This window comes from Pangasianodon hypophthalmus, chromosome 28, assembly GCF_027358585.1.
Source record: "Pangasianodon hypophthalmus isolate fPanHyp1 chromosome 28, fPanHyp1.pri, whole genome shotgun sequence".
NCBI lineage: Eukaryota > Metazoa > Chordata > Actinopteri > Siluriformes > Pangasiidae > Pangasianodon > Pangasianodon hypophthalmus.
The window spans coordinates 15,604,242-15,623,546 of record NC_069737.1 but is presented as its reverse complement, the minus strand read 5'-3'; the positions used below and the strand labels follow the sequence as shown (position 1 = coordinate 15,623,546).

General features: G+C 39.2%; 1 protein-coding gene across 3 annotated transcripts in view; it reads left to right on the top strand.

The window, feature by feature from the left end:
* Positions 1-3,165, top strand: part of LOC113547359 (zeta-sarcoglycan) — a 157,598-nt gene extending 154,433 nt beyond the window's left edge. For all 3 annotated transcript variants that reach the window (XM_034301381.2, XM_034301382.2, XM_053231000.1), the window contains one exon: positions 1,830-3,165. In XM_034301381.2, coding sequence (XP_034157272.1) covers positions 1,830-2,027 — 198 coding nt within the window. In that variant the 3' untranslated portion in view covers positions 2,028-3,165. The remainder of the gene's footprint in view (positions 1-1,829) is intronic.
* Positions 3,166-19,305: the final 16,140 nt, after the last annotated feature.

Here is a 19,305-nt window from a genome sequence, read left to right as displayed (position 1 = left end):
TTTTATCCATTTTACAATGTTATCGTTCATCACACCACCCATCACTGATTATTTTTCTAGAACAGCATGACGTGGGAGTGTTTTATTGCTTACATAAGTCATAGTGAGAGTCAGACCGTATTTTTACGACGCCGAGGCATATGATAAGCTCATCTTCAACAGATTGTCTCCGTCATTTCCAGTGGACTCCGAGACAAACGACAGGAACAGGACGAAAGCACAATGGAGCAGAGAATCGGAGAAAAAGACAGAGTGACAGATGTGACGTCTCGCGTGTCTGTGCTCAGACGCGTGATTCCTCGTTTGTGTTTCTGTTTGGACAGATACGCACCATCAACACCACACACTCCATTATTCATAATAATTAGCTTCTCCTTCTTTGTCTGGCTTTCGTTTGTGTGTAATATCCCATCTCTGTGAGTTATGGTGGAGATCACACGCTCTGCCGTGTTGTTCAGCGACCCTGCACTCTGGAGTTTGGAGTTTGGCACTGATAAACATAGAAGCAATGAGCAAGAGGTGAAATTGGGGATTCAGTGTGGCTTAGCAGATAAACCCTGCTCACAGTCGTCAGCCTACGCACTCGCGGATCAAACGCTGGCGTAGCAAATAGACACGGGATAACACGGGAAACGTGCTCGGTGTGTCAGAGATATTAAACACACACACACACACACACACACACATACACACACGTCTCTCTAATGTGGAAATATAAAAACAAGCATCAAATTGAGCTATACACACAATGAACGTAATTATTTCATGTACAACATGTTCCTGGATCAAACGCCTTTTCCAGATGATGTCATCAGTATGCATCTCTGACTCCTCCCACTCCCAAGACGCCTGAAATCCTCTCCATAAGCAGGAAGTGACACACTGCACATAGCCTTCAAGATCCTGAAGCTTCAGAACCCTTAATGGCTCTTCAGTTGTCCTTCTGGGGAAACTCTTAAAGGTTCTATGCAGAAGGGTTTTCTAGCGTTTGGGAGAATTATCTGAGGAACCGTCGAGGAACTGTTTTCTGTGTTAAGTTTGACTTTTTTATGCTGAGTAGGTGGAAAAGTCTGTGTTTTTTTCAGTCACAACATATTTAAACAGCTTTTGTGAGATTGTAGCTGACAAAGTTGTAATTTTTTGGAGCATTTCTAAAAAAAAAAGGCATTTATTGAATGTGAATGAGGTTTCAATTAATAAACAAACTTAATAAAAACCAAACATCTAGTCCTTGGATGCTGTGGTACTGTGAAGACACCTTCACGAGAAGGTCTTTATTGTGTACTGAAATTAACTAATGGACAGTATGTCGTGTTTCAGTATCAAATCAAACTTGTATCAACATTTTGAGACATGCCTCTGTAATATTTCTAATCAGGGATAAGAGGGAAAATATTGTGAATGCAGGTCATTTAGAAAAGAGAATAAAACAAAAAAAAACAGATTTTTATTCTGAATATAGAAAAAAAAGATTTTTTGTTGTTCATAAGATTTCAAAAAGGAAACTGATGTGTATCGTGTCATAGTGATACGGGATATATATGACGTGATGTGATTGTGGCAAGTGGGAGGAGCTAAACCACTGAAGGTATAAATGTGAATACACACGTTTGTGTTGTGTTTTAAGAGTTTTATTACGACAGTGTGCAGGAAGACATGGCACAAACGCAGTTTATCCACAAAACTGAAAAATGTTTGACCTGGCCAGATCCCGCGTTGTTAACGGTTGCATATTTTGTGTGTGTGTGTGTGTGTGTGTGAGAGAGAGAGAGAGTGAGGTTGAGCTTTTGATTTCCTATTTCCTTTCTTTTTTTTCTGGTTTCTTCTAGATCTTTCTCAACGCCAAGTCCATCCGCATGCCGAATCTTCCTCACGGCAGCGTGGACCCGCTGCTCAGCCCGGGCACCAGCTACCCAAAACACACCGTCTACGAGGTGTGTGTGTGTCCAAGCGGCAAGCTGTACCTGTCCCCCGCTGACAGCGCCTCCACCTGCCAGACTACCAACAGTGTGTGTTTATGGAGCTGAGAGCGGCATGGGGGCTTCGCCCGACACCAGAAAGGCCTTCCTTTTCTTCCTCCTTCCCTCTTTCCTTCCTCATCCATCTTTCCTTCATCTGCCGTATTCACGTCAACATCTCCACTGACGAGCTTCGGAATCTTATCAGATCGGACATTAGTAGAAAACGGAGGCGTTACTTGGACAGAGTGTTTTTTTTTTCATTGATTATTCACACTTTCTACCTTTATTTCAGTTTCCCGTTTTGAGTTCTTTATCTATTTCCTCAGTTTTTTCTTTTTATCGTCAGCATTTTTTCATTCCCTACTCATTCTCTTTTCTTCTTTTCCATCCCTTCTTCTCTCCTTCCCTCTTTCCTTCCTTCAGGAATTCAGGAATCGGGACAAACTCGGCTCGATAGCAGCCTCATCTTCCCAATCTGTAAATGGAGCAAAAACTTGACTTGGAGCTTATTTTTTTCTTTCCTCTCCTCTTGTTTTTGGTACTCCTATTTTTGTATGACCCTCAGCCCCAGTGGAGACTTATGGGAAAATCTGACGAGAGGCCGGACCAGGCTAACGAAAACGAGCACACACATGCTTGTGCACGCTCGAGTGGGTGTGTGTGTTTTTCTAAAGAAGCGATACACAGGTGCCTTTGCTGTTGTCGGAAAAGCACACGTTCACCCGCAACCATCCTCCAGTCGCAGCAGAACACGCCGGCAAAAAGAGGAACGCTAATTAACGTCTATCTCCGTTTTGAAAACAGTTAAAACAGGAAAGGCGCATCTAATGTAGTCCAATTTCTGTCCTTTTTGGGTTTTTTTTTCTTTTGGACTTTTCTCTTTTTGGGAACAAAGCACAAGATTATGCCATGTATATAAGAAACTCAATAAATAATAATAAAAAGAGAAAGTTTATTTTAAACATTTTGTATCCAAGAATGTTTGATGATAATTTTTTTTAATCTTCTAATTTTTGTCCTCCCCCAACCCTCAAAAAAAAAAAAAAAAAAAACCCCACAGTGTATTTGTGTTTTGCGATTGTTGCAAAAAGGTAACATTTTTATGCTTTCTTATCATCAGCAGACCAAAATCAGTTTGTCTACAATCGCAGTTAATATATCCTCTCCCCCAAAATGTACACATTTAATAGAATTTAATACAAATTAAACCGATGTTCATTTGAGTTTGGATTGTATCATGGTTCATATAGTAAAACTGTATGATCTAGTGTATTGTAAAAAATGAAAAGTAAGAATTTTACATAAAAACAATCTTAAAAATGTATCTGAATAAATATCGGTTGATTTATTTTTTATTAAAGAGCGATGAATTGTTTGGTGCTCTGGAAAACCTTGTTGCTATTCTACATTTCTGGCACAAATTTAAAAAAATATCAATTTTTGACCAAAATTATGAGTTTTGTTTCCTGTTTAATAATTATACACAATGTTTTACTTGCGTTTTGATGAAAATTAAAAAAAATAAATAAATAAAAACAAAAAAAATTTAAAAAAAGAATCAGTAAAACTCCACCCTGAAACACACTGACACTTTTTTATAGAAATATTTTGAAAGTATTTAGTGAATCTGGTGTTAATTTGTTGGTTATTGCTGCATTGTTGTTATTCCTGTGAGAAGTTTGTGGTTCTTCAACAAAAAAATTCAACAAAGCTAAATGGTAATGATCAGGTTTTGCTGTTGGGGTTGAAAAACGAAACTCACACACCATTTTCCAGTGACGTTCAGCGACATTACTGAGAAATCCGGTGTAGTAGCAGTGGAGACGTTGGAGCAAGCTGGAGTCATGGTCCCAGAATGCAATGCAGCTATATGACGCAGTTGTGCTGAGTTATAGCGGAGACTCGGCTCGGCTAGTTAGCGGTCGACGAGATGACGAGCGTGTTAGTGTTGATGGAGGCTGATCTGTTTGAATGAACAGATGAGGAAGAGAGACACATGGACAGACTAAAGGACTAAAGCGCTGCTGCATCGCTCTCTTTAGGTAAAGATGAAGCAAGAGCTAATTCTGAGTTTGTCTAAAACTTGTAACTTGAAATTTCTGAATTCAAAAAACTAAGAAACTTGGAATTTCTACTCAGAAATCCGGGAAGGCGTGGGACATCTCTATTATCTTTCATGGAGGCGGCCATTTTTTATTCAGTTTTGTAACTGAAATGTGTGGAGATCAGTGAGTAGTGGAAGGGCATTGTGGGTAATGTAGGAAACATGGTGAGAAAAGAACTTTCAACTAAAAAAAAAAAATCATCTAAGAAATTCATCATAAAAGAACTCTTGGACGTTATTAAAGACGACATATTCAGTGGTTCAGGGTGGACTTTTTTCCTTTAAGTTACACCACCAGGTGACGTTAAATTAGAATAATGATCAATAATGGCATTTTCCATATTGTTAGTTTAATGGCTAGCAGTCGCAGTCTAAATAACAGCAGCCTTTCACTGGAACTCGGAAAAGGTTCAGCAGTACGTCTGGGTGAAATTCATTAACGGGAGTAAACACACTTCCAAATGCCAGCAAGGTGAGAGATCTTAATTAAAAAAATGAAGTCTGGGACGACATTTACAAAAAAAAATTGTTTCTAGAGTTTTCAAGAACTTTTTCTAGTTAAAACTGCCTAAATATTGGCAGATAATTCAGCTTCTTTTTTTTTCGTTTCTAAAAATTTCTATAATTTTTTTTTCTTTCTGTTGTAACAATTTTTTATTCCAGTGAAATAAGATAAATTCACTTTAAATCCATAAAATGTATATTTAAAAAAGTTTGATTTATTTTGAATTAAAATCATTTTATAACACAGGAATTGAATTAATAATTTATGAATTATTTTATAACAATTATAACAAAAAAAAATTAGGTATATTCGGAATATTAAAAATGTTCCCTTGGTAAAATAAAAATAAAAATAGAATTTTTTGCAGCGTAATAAGATCTGTGTCCTGTATCATATCAATATGTGGTAAGAATGTTTGGTTCCATTAATTATTTATGTTGATATATAAAAAGATTTTTTTTAAAAAAGGGATAAGGGATGAATTCTTTGTAATGTTGGGTATCATATTGAATTAATTAATGTAATCAGGTGCAGTTTTGGATTCTTGAAGGACGTCCAGCAGGAAGTTCATTTTGTCCTGCAGCATGAGGTGTGCAACCTTTCAGCCTCCTCATCGGCGTGAACATCAGCGACAGCCGCCTCTCGCGTCCACAGACACGAGACACGAGAGCGTCTGAGGAAGTGTCTTCACTGAGCCTCATTTATCACGCTGGATATGAAAGAATTTATTCGGAAATTATTCTCGGAGGCATTTACACAAGAAGTGTGGTTCATGAAAATCCATTTGCTTCCGGAAAAAACGTACATGCTCCTATGTTTCGCTCCTGTAAAGTTCTGTCACTAGTGTGAACCTCCATCGATCGTCTTCAAATCGTATAAATGCCGACGAGTTGCTGCGCTTTTACGCCCGTGCTGCGCCGGGAACGCAGGTGGTCATTTCTGCCCGATTGACGTTTATTAACACCGAAACATTTACACAGAACTTTACTAAAAGATTGATAAATGAGGCAGGATAAATGGGTAGCACTGATCTATCTATGTTAGATGAATATAAGAGATAAACACACCTTCCTGTATACACTTGCTATTTTGGTTTATGGGCGGTCCTCAAGCAGATTGAAAACTCGAGGTTAAATCTAGAATTTTATAGGTTCTTCAGTTTGTCCTTCTGGGGAACCTGACAATGAGAGATCTGCTAAATTCTTAAAAAATGTATAGTTAAAGGATCTTAGCTTAATATAAGAGTTCTTCTTGAAGCTCTTTCTAACAGGGAACAGCACTGAGAGTGTCTTGGTTCAGGCTAAGTGCATAAAATTACGCTCTTAGAGAAAAGACTGAATTTAGACCCAAACAGTGTTTTGCATTTCAATGAATCTTCGAGGAGATCCACTTTTTTCTCTAAGAGTAATCAGCATTTCCTACATTTTTTAATTTCAGAAAGCTGCATCCTGCCTCTTGTTTTTATTGGCTTTATCACACTTTCAAAGTTTATTGTTCAAGTAGAGATTTAAAGTTCATTTCACAGAACTTGGAAGTGGAATAAAACATTAAAGTTAATTTTTTACAGGTGTTCGTGCTTGTTGCTATTCAACTGAATTGTTTTTTATTGTTTTCACCAGGTAAAATTTGATTCACATTCTGTGTGACCGTTGCATTATTGCAAACATTGTTGGTGTTTCACTCTGTACACACTTTTTTGTCCCAGTGTGTTCTGTTTTTTGTTTTGTTCCAGTCACAGTACAATTTGTGTTTCCCACAAACTGGATTAGCTGAACTCTTCTTCGCTAATCCAGCCTTGGGGTCAGATTTTATTCAAAACAACCAAATAAATGAATGTAAGGGATATTTTTTCTAATCCAGTGCAAACCTTCTTGTTACCTATCCTGTCCTATGTTAGACCAGTGTTATTTAGACACTTTTGTCCCATTTTAAGGCGTTGGCCAGATTAGGAAGCGACACGTGGAGAGCGCTAATGGTTAGATCTTTCTAAAAGGTCAGAGAGTTATTTCAGAGTGATCTCCCTGAGCTGATGATCTCCAGGCAAGTAACTCATCCCTGATATTACACACTCACCCACATTCGCAGTAGGTTACGTGTCTGATAGGAGCCTGAATGAACACATGTATAGCTAATGAGCTACAGCCTGAAGCGCTCTTCAGTGGAAAAAATGGCCTCAGTGACTGCACACAGTGCGCCAATGTTTCCATCAGTATCATGATTTCATATCACGGATCAGTTCATACTGTTTAATACTTAACATAGGATACAGATTTTTATTAATATTAATATTACAACAATATATATTTCTCTTATACATAGATTCTATGCAGTGTTTGTAAATAATTTGATCTTACAGAGCTCTGCTTGGTCGACTAAACCTTCTCTTTAAATGGTCCTGTGCTAGCATTGTGCTGTTTTGAAACCCAGAAGTGAAAGAACTTTGGTGGCCTAAAGATAGACTGAACTTTGCATCAGTGTGTGGTTGTTTGGAACATTCTGCCCTCTTCACACCGGTGTACCTGGCTTGTCGGTTCTTCTTCTGGACCATCTAAATGTGACTGGTTCTGGGAAAAGGTACTTACTTTAAATTCAGAGCAGTCAGAAGTCTACTTCAGGTCACTGAGTACAGTCAGTCTTGAAAATCTGGCTGTACAGCAGCAAACATCTACACTATATACATCTATCTATAAACAAGTCCCTTTATGTTCTTAGAATCTAAGCTGAATTCATGATAATCACATGATGTGAGACTTTGCAAGAAACAATATGATTATAAGGTCTAATAAACATCTACACTGAATGAAGTGACTTTTCATGCATTGAAAAAGATGATTTCATGAAGGTCAGTGTTTCAGAGTGCAGAGAACTGGACTGAATGCTTATTAACCAACATTTTGCTTCATGTTGTGAATTTTCTTTAAGTGACATAAACCTTTCCATGACCCTGTTAAACATACGAATGAATTGCCTTACTGTATAGAAGTGTATTTGTGAGGTGAAAGCCTCATGAATTTGTGAGTACTCGTTCAAATCAATGCAATATTCTCCATGAAAGGTTGGATTGGTGTGCCATCGCTGTTTATTTTTGTTGAGAAGTCTCTGCCCTCATACATTCAGCTTGTCAGTACAATCAGCTTTTCTCCAATCTTCTAAATGCGTCTGCCAACATCAGTAATGTTCATGTCATGCGAACAGTGTTGCCCCAGAATAAATTGGCTTTAATCTTTATTCTGTGTTGTGAATGCGTAATGTGTGTGAGGGCCAGAGACGTTTCCTGGAACTCATTGGGATTCAGAGCATAGTGAAGGTCAATCCAGGAGGGCGAGTTTGGACACTGGTACCGGGACAACTGACAAGCCACATGAGGTGAATTATTCAAGGCCTTTGCACATACTTGCTCAAACTGTTTGTTTTCCTGTTAGGACATAGACTCATGAGTGTGTAGACCCGAGAGAGAGTGTGTGTGCAATTCTGAATAGGAATGAGTCCTACGATTAGAGTTTAGTGCGGCTCCCTGTTGTTCCATTTCTTCCAAATATGCCCGAATGTGCTGCACAGCTGCACAACTCTCTTACTCTGTAAAACTTGCCAAATGTCCAGTGGTAAATTCCATTAAGACATCTGGACTACAGCGCGACATGGGAATGAGAGAGTAGTAACACTGTGATGGTCGACTGGGATGGGGACATAATAAAAACTCAGTCTGGTGGTGGTGACTGCCGAGTCATGGTATTCCCACAGGAATGGTATTAACATGTGTATTAGGAGCAACATGAGTTATCTGAATTATATATCCCATTTACAGGGAAGGCTGTGTCGCTGCTTCTTATCACTCTGACACTGGGTGGCATTGAAGTCCATGTCGTACCCTCCTGAGAAAAATCATTCCAGAATGCTTGTGCATATCACCGTGCGGAGAAGTGAGGCAGCATTTTAAATATAACTTTTCATGTAATGTAATGATGACTGATTAGTGATCAGGTATTCATTAAGGAGTCCTATTGGGCAAATTATCTTTGTGCAAAACTAAGTGACAAATAAATAATTGGTAAAATGTGTAGAGAGTTAGTTTTTTAGTACAGAGGAGACATTTTTATTAAATGTGACCAAGCATGGAAAGTGAGAGATGGCCTGTAGGGATGCCTTGGATTCAGTGATAATGCCTGTTGGGATGTGGTGGATATGGAGATGAAGTCTGTAGGGATGTAGCAGATATCAGGTCTGTAGGGTTAGGGTGAGGATGGAGAAAGTACCGGGCTGTAGTTCTGATGTGGCCTGTGGGAATAGGACTTATGAGGATGTGGTGGATATGGGACTTATGGGGTTGTGGTGGATACAGAGATGAGCCGTGGAGGGAAGTGGTAGTTATGGAGATGGGATCTGGCTGTAGGGATCTGGTTGTAGGGATCAGATGGGGATGGAGATGGGACTTGCAGGGATGTGGTGGATATGGAGATGGGATCTGTGAAGATGTGACAGATATGAAGATGGGGTCTCTTGGGATGTGGTGGATACAGAGATGAAATCTGTGGGGATGTTGTGGATATTGCTATTGGGGCCTGTGGGTATGTGGTGGATGTGGAGATGGGGCCTGTCTGTAGAGATGGGGTGATGACAGAGATGGAACCTGTGGGGATGTGGATGATATGGAGATGGGACTTGTTGTGGATACAGAAATGGGATCTGGCTGTAGGGAAGTGGTGAATACACGGTTGGGACCTGCCTGTAAGGATGGGATGGGGACACAGATGGGGTCTGTGGGAAAGGGGCTCAGGGGGATATGGTGGATAGGAAGGTCTGCCTATAGAGTGGTTATGTAGATGGGGCCTGTGGGTGTGGGGCTTATGGGTATGTGGTAAATGTGGAGATGTGGCTTATAGGGATGGGGTGGATACAAAGATAGGGCTTGTGGAGATGTGGTGGAGATGGAGAAGGAACCTGTGGGGATGTGGAGTTGGCATTTAGGGAAAGCAAGGATGGTTTAGAATGGTTCTGTATTTTATCCTTATGCAGCACTGTAACTTATAAGGTAAGATGCAAGTGGACCAACAATTAACCATCTTTTATCATCATCATTTTCTCAGACACTTGTCTAAAGCCACTTACAATTAATGCAGAATCCAGTCCAAGTATAGAGCTGAGCAACCAAGGGTTAAGAGCCTTGCTCGAGGACCCAACAGAGGTTCTATTGCAGGGAGGGGATTTGTACTCATTAGGTCACAAGAAAAGAACTTTAACCACTGAGCTACTATTATTTTTCCTGCTTAGTTCCAATCTAATGCACTGGCATATAATTACGCCCCCATAATCTGATCACCACAACCCGAGGAATTCCAACAAGCATGAGTAATTGAGTTGGATTTCATATTAATAAAGTGATTAGAAAAACTATGACCTCAACTTGACTCATGCAAATTTATATAAACTTGGCCTCTGAGATTAAGCTATTTTAGGCTCCAGTCCTCCCTGCCCATGTGAGTGCAGTTCTCCAGATTCTTTGGCAGAAGCTCTGTGTGCACTAATTTTGAATAATCCCTTCCCCCATGTTTAAAAATCTAAGATTTTTCATATTTGCTACAAAAGAAATATCACCAAATAACAAACGCAAACAACCACGCTTGGTTACCTATCACGATATAAGAGCTGAAAACAGGACCTAGTAATGTTTAACTAAATACCACACAAGCCCCTATAGAAAAGCTGCCAGAAAATATATACGAAAGGGCTGAAGCAATTGCATCGCTAACTGGTTTGATTGTACCATTTTCTGGGTCAGCGAGTACGTTTAATACACCCTATTATGCACGCTTTCTGGTGCACATGCATAAAGAAGCTCGGCAGCATGAGGGTGCACATCCAGACAAAATCAGATTAGTCAGGCAATCACCTGGAACAATGTGCCGCCTAACAGCCACTGTCCCTATGCAACCATCTGACTGCAACCGTTTATTTAATGGAATACAGCTTAATTCGGAATGATGAATAGTGTTCTACAGTGGGAGCCCCACTTATCCGGAGTCATTTGCATTAGTGGTCTGTACCTGATGGCTGAATGTTTGCAGATGGAGCGTATGTTTAGAGAAGCAGTATATCATCAGCATACACCCAGCTGTAGTATGTCAATCAAATGTACATGTTGACATGAAAAGCTTGGCTTTTAAAAGTTTTTTTTTTTTTAAATATTTAAAGCTAGTCTATTTGAAGCCAGATCTTCAAAGTGTACCTTGCAAAATGATATTCTTGAATCCAGATAAGGATTCTCTGAATTATCACTCTTTTAAGAAATGTCATAATATCTGCTCTTTGCCAGATATCATCTCATTTCATCTCCTCTATTTTTTCTACTCTGACCCCCGTCTCCTTAAAATCTCTCTCCATCTTTCCCTAAAACACAAATATCAGTCTGGCTCTACACCTAATTACTTCCTCATCTTCAATAAATGCAGCTGAGGCCGATGAAAACCAGATATGAATCTCTGAACATTTTTGGCTTTTGCGGTCTGAATGAAGCCCGATCTCTCGCCTCGTTCTTAGGACAGATCAAATTAGATTTGGGATTATTAGGTTAAGAAGATATGGACATGTCCATCAAATATAAGTTTAGCAGAGATGTGCTGACAAGTAGGGAGCTTTTGCAGAGCAGGACCGACCTTGAAAGTACACATGACTGAATATTTTAATAAAAGCAGGGCTAGTTCTGTGATTACGATTCTGTATTAGTCACTGCAAGGTTGCAATTTCAAATCCCAGAACGGTCAGTGTTGTTGGGAGCAGCAGATGGATCTTTAACCCTCAACTACCCAGTTTTATGACCTGATTGGGTGGTGCCTCAATGGTAAGTAGTTTTTGATGAAAACTAAAAATAAAAGATTTGTTCAAGTCCCAAAAATACCTTTCAAGATACATCCTCTTTAACCATTTTCAACTTCCAGGACTTTTCATCCATCCAGTACCAAAAACAATAAAGATGATGTACTTCAGTACTTAAGTACTGAATAACAACAGCAAAAAGATATGAGCGTAAAATAACCCAATATAAACCCAAAGTACTGATTGGTCTGATTTTAAATCTGCAAATTGCAGTTTTGGTTTTTGTCATACAAAAGCACATAATCATTAACTTTTGATATTTTTAGAGCATGTGATTGCATGGCATATATGAATACAGTACATGGCATATATTACATGGTATAATGCTCGCCCATTGTATTTAACGTTCTTAGGATTTCAGATTTCAAACAATCGCAGTACCCCTGTACCCTTAAACAGTACCCCTGAGTGAACACAAGCTCTCGTCACCCAGAGCAGTGTCACTGGCTACTGGAGTCTCCGGTGTGGCTGACGAAGTTCTTAACAGAATTCTTTCATTTTCTTCAGTTCACAATGTTTGCATCCGTTCATATGGATTTTCAGTGCAGACTCATCTAAAGTTCCAACGTCAAGGTTCTTTGTGCATTAACTACTTCCCGTCATATACTTATTTGCATTATGTTGCTAAGGCTAAATTGTGTAGTCATCGTTTAACCATCATCACAGATTAAAATCACACTTTCTGAGCAGTTTGACTAAATTAATTGTGACCATGAGTGAGATTTAGTCAGAGCTACAAGCTGAAAGTCTAAAGCTATTTCTACATTGAACGACGTGATGCGAGAGCTAATTAATCATTCACATAACGGAAAGGTGAGGTCATGTGAAGTAAACGCGCAGGGTTTTTGGTCCCATTCAATTACACTATTAAGATTTGGTCTACATGAAATACATGTTTTTTTATTTTATCACTGTTCAAGGACAATTCAGTACTGGATTTTGACACCATGATGCTCCAGAATCCATGCAAGCCCTCTTTTGGTAATTATTGCTAAAACTTTACATCTCAGCAGTTCCTGGTGCCACATTAATGTTTTTTTTCCTGCACACCCAGCTCACAAAAGGCTTAAATATTAGCTGACGAGTTGTACTGGCTATGTTAGATCATGGAAAATGGGGAAGGGGGAAAAAACATGCAAAGCAAGGTGTTTCCAGAAATGGAACTGACATTTGAGTGTACCCAGGGACTTTGTTTCTCAGACGGCGTATTGTGTTTTCCCTGCTCTACCACACCTGATTCAACTCACCAAACACTCGTTAATTAGCTCATGAGCTGACTCAGGTGCAGGAAGAAAAAAACTAATCTGCACAGCAGTGGTGGCCTCCAGGCCTTGAGATTAGCTCCGTTGATTCTATCCTCCAACACACCTGATGCAATTCACGGGATGCTTGAGAAAACACCAGTATGGATTATTGTGTGGTGGTGGATTAATGTTTCTCCTGCTCTAACACACACGATTAAACTCATCAGCTAAATTAACCGTCGGCTCCCAAGAGGGAATCAGGTACGTTATGTCAGAGCACTGAAATCTGAGATAGCTCGATGTTTTGATGCGATTGTAGAATTAAGTGTGTGTGTGTGAGCGCCCGTGCAAGTCCATGCCTTTGCACTAGCGAGTGTCTCAATCTAAAATTAAAGTGACACCTATTCAATTCTGGAGCATGCAACTTTTCATAGGGATTGACAGGGAATTTGATTAGTTCGGCCGTTAGCATTTGGTGCAGAAATGTTGTCACAAACTGTGTCTCTTTCTGGCCAAGTGTGAGCTATTTTGGAAACACTGCCAGCAGTCATGCATATCAAGTAGTGAGCTAACAACAAACCGGGTGTGACATCGCTGGACTGGGTTTGTTATTTTTGTCCTTGTAACCATGGATGTTTCTAGGATTTGAAAACATTTGGGACTTGGGGCATAACATCTGGAGCTTGAATAGGGGTCTGGGGAAACATAGTTTCCAATTTAGCATCATTTTCAAGCATTTTGAGCAGAAGACAGTGTCCTATGATATTTAAACATTTCGAACCCTTAAGGCTTCTTCGGTTGTCCCTCTGGAGATCTACAAGAGGTTTTGCCATATCAAGAAGGGAAGATAAGAAGGTCTTAATTATCCAATAAACCCTTAAAGAACCCTTGATGAGAGAGTTAAATGTTAAACGGCATTCTCGTAGAAGTGTTTCGCCACGCAGACGAGCACGAGACGTCCATTTTTCACGATACTTATGGAGCACTTGCAACACAAGGTCTGGTGTTATGCAGTCCATCAGTGAAAGCAGTGAAGGTGGAAACTAGACAAAAGTCTCAGGAATATCAACATTTCCCTCAAACATGTTCATGAACGACTAAGAAAAGTCTCAATGTGACTAAAATGACCTTTTTAGCGCTGACCGAACCTAGCAAGTGGGTTCCGCCTTATTAAGAAACATTAATAACCATGAGCTGTTTGTCGTCTTCTCGTTAACGCAGTCAGCACGCAAACACAACGGATTGTAACAGTTATCTTACACATATGGTGTATAACATTACTCCGTCATGACTCATTAGCTTCAGTCGGTTCATTGTCTCCATGTTCTCCACACATCCATTAGAGCTTGATTTTGTGTGTTTGTGTGTTTGTTATTTCCTGTCTTGTTTCTCCATTTATTTTCTGTTTGCGTCCTCCTTTTGTTGCTTTGTTGACTTTTTTTTTTTTGTCCTATTGTTCATTTCTCTGCCCTTTTGGTCTTTTCATCCCCTTTTCCTTTAGTTGCTGTCTGTACTTTCTGTTTATTTTCTCCGTTTTTTTCTTGTCGCTGTGGCTGTCTAGTCTGTCCAGCCTCCTTTATTGTTGCCTTTTGTGTCTTGTCCAGACTTTTCTTTCCTTTCATCTTTTTTTTTTTTTTTTTGTTTCTGCCTCCCTGACTTTCTGTCTGTAATGAATTTCTGATTGTCTGCTCCTGGATTTCTTTTAGAGTGAAATAATTATGTTGTGCCTCTTTGACTTTACTTCAGGAAACCGGTCGATGACGATGTCAGAGTCTATGTCAAAAGTGCCAAAGTCTGTCCTGGACCATTGTTCTCCAATATTTTACAGATATTATTAGTGCTGCTTGAAAAATTGAGCTCAGGATGGGGAACCGGTGAGTGTGTGTAAGGGAATGGCGTGGACTCGTGAAGTCCACCACTCCTAAGGCGAGGTTAGGAGTTAACTTCAGTCGAAAGGCAAAAGAATTGAATTAGTGACTCAAGAAAGTAATTATTTTCTTATTTCTAACCAAAACTGAACAACTGTGGCCCCTGAAATGCTCATTAGAGATCTCTCATTAGAATTAAAGCCAGAACCTGCAGTTATTTCTCATTGTACCTGCCTGCTACATCTTCTAACGAACTTAGTTGGTTCTTTTTCTGAAAATATTCTCTAAAAAATGACAAATTACTCATTTCTTATGATTAAAAATCCTGTGCTACCAATAATATATTGTAAAACTATAACTCTGCTGCTCGTACATCCTCTAGAGCAGCAACCCCTGATCACCACCGGACATGACTCCCAGATCAGGGATCCCAAACACATTCTTTTTAACTATAAGTGTGTAAGAGGTTAACATGTTAAAGTTTCTTTGAACTGTTTCATTTCCCACATCTTGGAAACAGATGTCTGCCATGTAGAGAATTCAGGAAAGGGACAAGGACCTTGTGATGGCACCATCTTTCTTTTCACAAACTTTTGAAACCAGGATCTCCCCTTTGCCAGGCATAATGATGCAAGGTGCTGCAATAAGGCATGGAAGATCTTCACTGTGGAATTCATCAGCTGCTGGATTGTGAGTTTGAGTGCCCTTTATTAGCTCTACTCCCCACTAGACGATGTGTTGTTCACTTCACCTATCACGTTGTGAAGACATGGATAGAAAAGGTTATATCTCAGCTGGTATTTCATATCACATTTGAGGCCTTGTGCCCAAAGAGGACTTCAGGGTATACTGCTGCATTTACCTTCGCTTTCACCGGCAGGGTTTCTCACAATTGACCTGCTCATAGAGCTCATTCTTCCTTTTCAACATTGACACCAAGGTTTTAACCACTACAACATTGCCTCGCTTCTTTCAAGACATCTTCAGAATGGCAAAAGTGGAATATCTGAAGAGTCTGCACAGCAAATCCTTTAAAAGAATGAACCTGAATGTAGTCAGTTAGTTAGAGATTTATAACTCTATTTATGATTATAGATTTTCCAGGACGAGGGGTTAAGTCAGGCTAAGTCGACTAGCATAAACACAGAAGTAGTTTTGCATTTATTTACTGAGTTTTTTCCACAGTCTGGAAGAATCTATGTATGTAAGGCTCGTAGAGTCTGGACTTCTTGATGTGGCTTTGTTTCTTCATTGACGTTTCCTATCGATTCTGCACAAAAGCATAAAAGATAATGTCAGCTTTCTGTTTGCTAATAATAGCTTTCCAGGCAATGCTTCAGGTGAAAAGTTCTCCAACTGCTCAAAATATATTTGTAATTATGCAACACTCCATTATCTCATATGAACAAAGGTGGTTATAATGACAGCTTTGAAGATTTGAAGAAAAAGGGGTCTAAAAGTTCCTGCGGTTGCTACAGTTTCATCATGACCACAGAAAACAATGCTCCATCTTCCTACAAAGCTGCAGATGAAAACTAAAATGTTCCCTTTGGCAAAGATGTGGGCCATGTTTCATGTCTTACTCTAGCTTTTCTAAGCTTTAGAAAGCGATGCTTGGCTTCTGTAGACTTTCCTCCGGATATATTTTGTCGGGTGAAAGCTATGTTGGAGCACCTTGTTCTTAAGCTCTTGTATAAAGCTCCATGGATCAACTCAACTAGCAAACATACAGTTGGGGTCATAAGTTTACATACGCCTTGCAGAATCTGCAAAATGTTAATAATTAAAAAAAAAAATAAGAGGGATCATAAAAACTGCATTTTGTTTTTATTTAGTTCTGCCCTGAATAAGCTATTTCACATAACAGGTGATAACATATAGTCCACACGACGCAATAATAACTGAATTTACACAAATGAACCAGTTCCAAAGTTTACATACACTTGATTATTAATACTGCGTGTGTTTCCTGATGATCAATGACTGTTTTTATGTTTTGTGATTGTTGTTCATGATTCTCTTGTTTGTCCTGAGCAGTTAAACTGCCCGCTGTTCTTCAGAAAAATCCTCCAGGTCCTGCACATTCTCTGCTTTTCCAGCATCTTCTGCATATGTGACTCTTTTACAACAGCAGCTATATGATGCTGAGATCCACCTTTTCACACTGAGGACAACTGAGGGACTCGAACACGACTATTACAAAAGCTGGAAACATGATGCATTAAGAGTCGGGGCGTGTAAACTTTTGAACAGGATGTTATTTTATTTGTTTCATTTAGTACTGCCCTTCAGAAGCTACATAAGATATTTACATGTTTCCCAGAATACAAAATAACAATTTACACCAATCATCCTGTTCAAAAGTTTACACCCCCCGGCTCTTAATGTATCGTGTTGCTTCTTGAGCATCAGTGAATGTTTGTGCCTTTTGTAATAGTTGTGTTCAAGTCCCTCAGCTGTCCTCAGTGTGAAAAATGTGATTTGTAAGTTTTTAACATTTTGCAGATTCTGCTAGGCGTATGTAAAATTCTAACCCCCAGCTGCTCTCTGCTACGAGGGTACTCTTACCAATCGAACAAGTCTGGACCAAAGCTGGTGAGTGGATATTGTTTAGAGCTGATTTGTTTTAGTCCCTAAAATCCGCTGGGTTTCTGTCTCCCTCGTCCGATTCCTCCTCTGCCCTTTCTGACTCGAGGTACAGCTTTATAGTTTACAATTTTCAATTCTGGTAAACATCTCCTCGAATTTTATATCTGCCGAGCACATAAACCTGACAACACGATGACCTCCAGGTTCAACTGACTGCATTTATGGCTCCACCTTTATATTTAACACCAACTTTATTCATACAGTGGATGACCTAGTAAGTAGTTTTTGGAAGGAACAGCACACTTTCAACCTACAATACAAGTTTCACATATCAAAACTGTGATTATAGGGTCTACAAAATAATAAACTTCTTTGCACTTTGCAATGGTCTGGCTGTGTTTCCTGTTACGTTCTGGGGAAAAAAAAATACTCAACTTAATGGAAAATCCATGTTTAGACATTTATTTTTACATTCTTGTAATATCTTTAATGGATCAAACTATCACTGTTAAATCTGAAAGGGTTTATAGCATCTGTCAGAAATCTGCTAAACCATTAATAACTCAAGAGTACAAACAGCAGGGGAATTTCTTCCATCATGATTTAATCATGGTTCAAGATAATAAATCTTAACTTCTAATAAAAGCAAATGAGTGACAATAACTGACATGTAGGTTCTTAAAGTAGCAGTTCAACAGTAACAAAAAAATCATTTAGATAATTTACATTACCAAATAATCACTGGAGATGATTAGCCAAGACATGTCAGTCTCTTAACTTCTCCACTGAGCTATGAGGCTCATGGGACAAGTAAAGGACGTCTAAAAGCTTTAGTGCAAATATTTTTTTCTCAAATCACATCCGGTTCTTTGGTGTTGTCACAAACTTGCTGGTTTAGGACAGATTTCTCATCATCGTTAAACATGAACTAAACTTCACTGCCATCTTGGACAGCCAGAATAACCTTTTAACAGACATTCTACTCTTTGTTAGCTATGTTAACCTTGTAGCTCAGGTGCAAAAGACATTTGTGTACTAACTAGCTGGTTGAAATGACAAAGCCACTTGACTTGACTAATGTCCTCTCCAGGCTTCCATACTATATATATTAGCCAAATGTTGACTCACTAATCCTGGTTTCAATTTTAAATATGTCTGGCAAAACAGGAGTGAGCAGTTATCTCAACCAACTTAATCTGTCTACACTAATCAAGATCTCGGCTACGTTCAAAGAACCGAATCAGCCTGGTTGGGATTGTAAAGATTAGTAACTCTGACATACATAATTTTACGTAATTATTTAACGACATACGTGACATATGGAGAACAGGGCCTGAGGATATTAACCTACGTTTAGCTAAAAGAATAGGTTGTCACAAAGATCTGAGGAAGTTTTAATCTGTATTTTGAGAAGTCAGTATAAGAAAATTAAAATGGTTGTGAGTTTCCATGGTGTTCTGTTGAAAGTAGCAACAAGATGAAGTCATCGAAAGAGCTCCAGCCAAAACATACAGGCCAAAAATCTGTCCATCACCATTTATCACAAATGTTCAGAACTAGAACCGCCTTAATAAGCTCTCAAAAGTGCCAGGCAAGATTGCTGGTGCTGTCCAAACACTGCTTAAATGACATGTCAAAGCAAAGAACGAGGTCTACAGCTTATCTCGACCACCCACTCATCTCTGTTTCATCTAATGTACTCTTTCAGTGACAGAATGCAATAGATGAATCTTCTCTTTATCCACTTGGCGAAAGTTTTTGCAATATTTATAAGTTTCCATCCAACTTGACATATGTTCACGGAGCCCGAGCCTGTGAGAGGGACATCATGCTAATTCTTGGCAACCATCGTCTGCCTTCCTGTTCGACCCCCTGCCTGTGTGCTGTTATCTCTCCCGGGAGAAAAGGCTCAATTTCAATAGCTTTAGTCGCTACGGCAGATTGCTAATAGTCATCTAATCCAGAAGGTATTTTACCATGTACCTTAAAAGCCTCTGGAATTACAGGATGGTTAAATTACAAATGAAAAGATGAAAGGATCTTAGGGGAAGAAAGAGATCCGAGTCTGTAGGACAGGATGTTAATGTAGGGAAAAGAGCATGTTTATAATGGTGAAGAAATGTATTAATATATGTAATATATATTTTAACACACTTGCACTAGG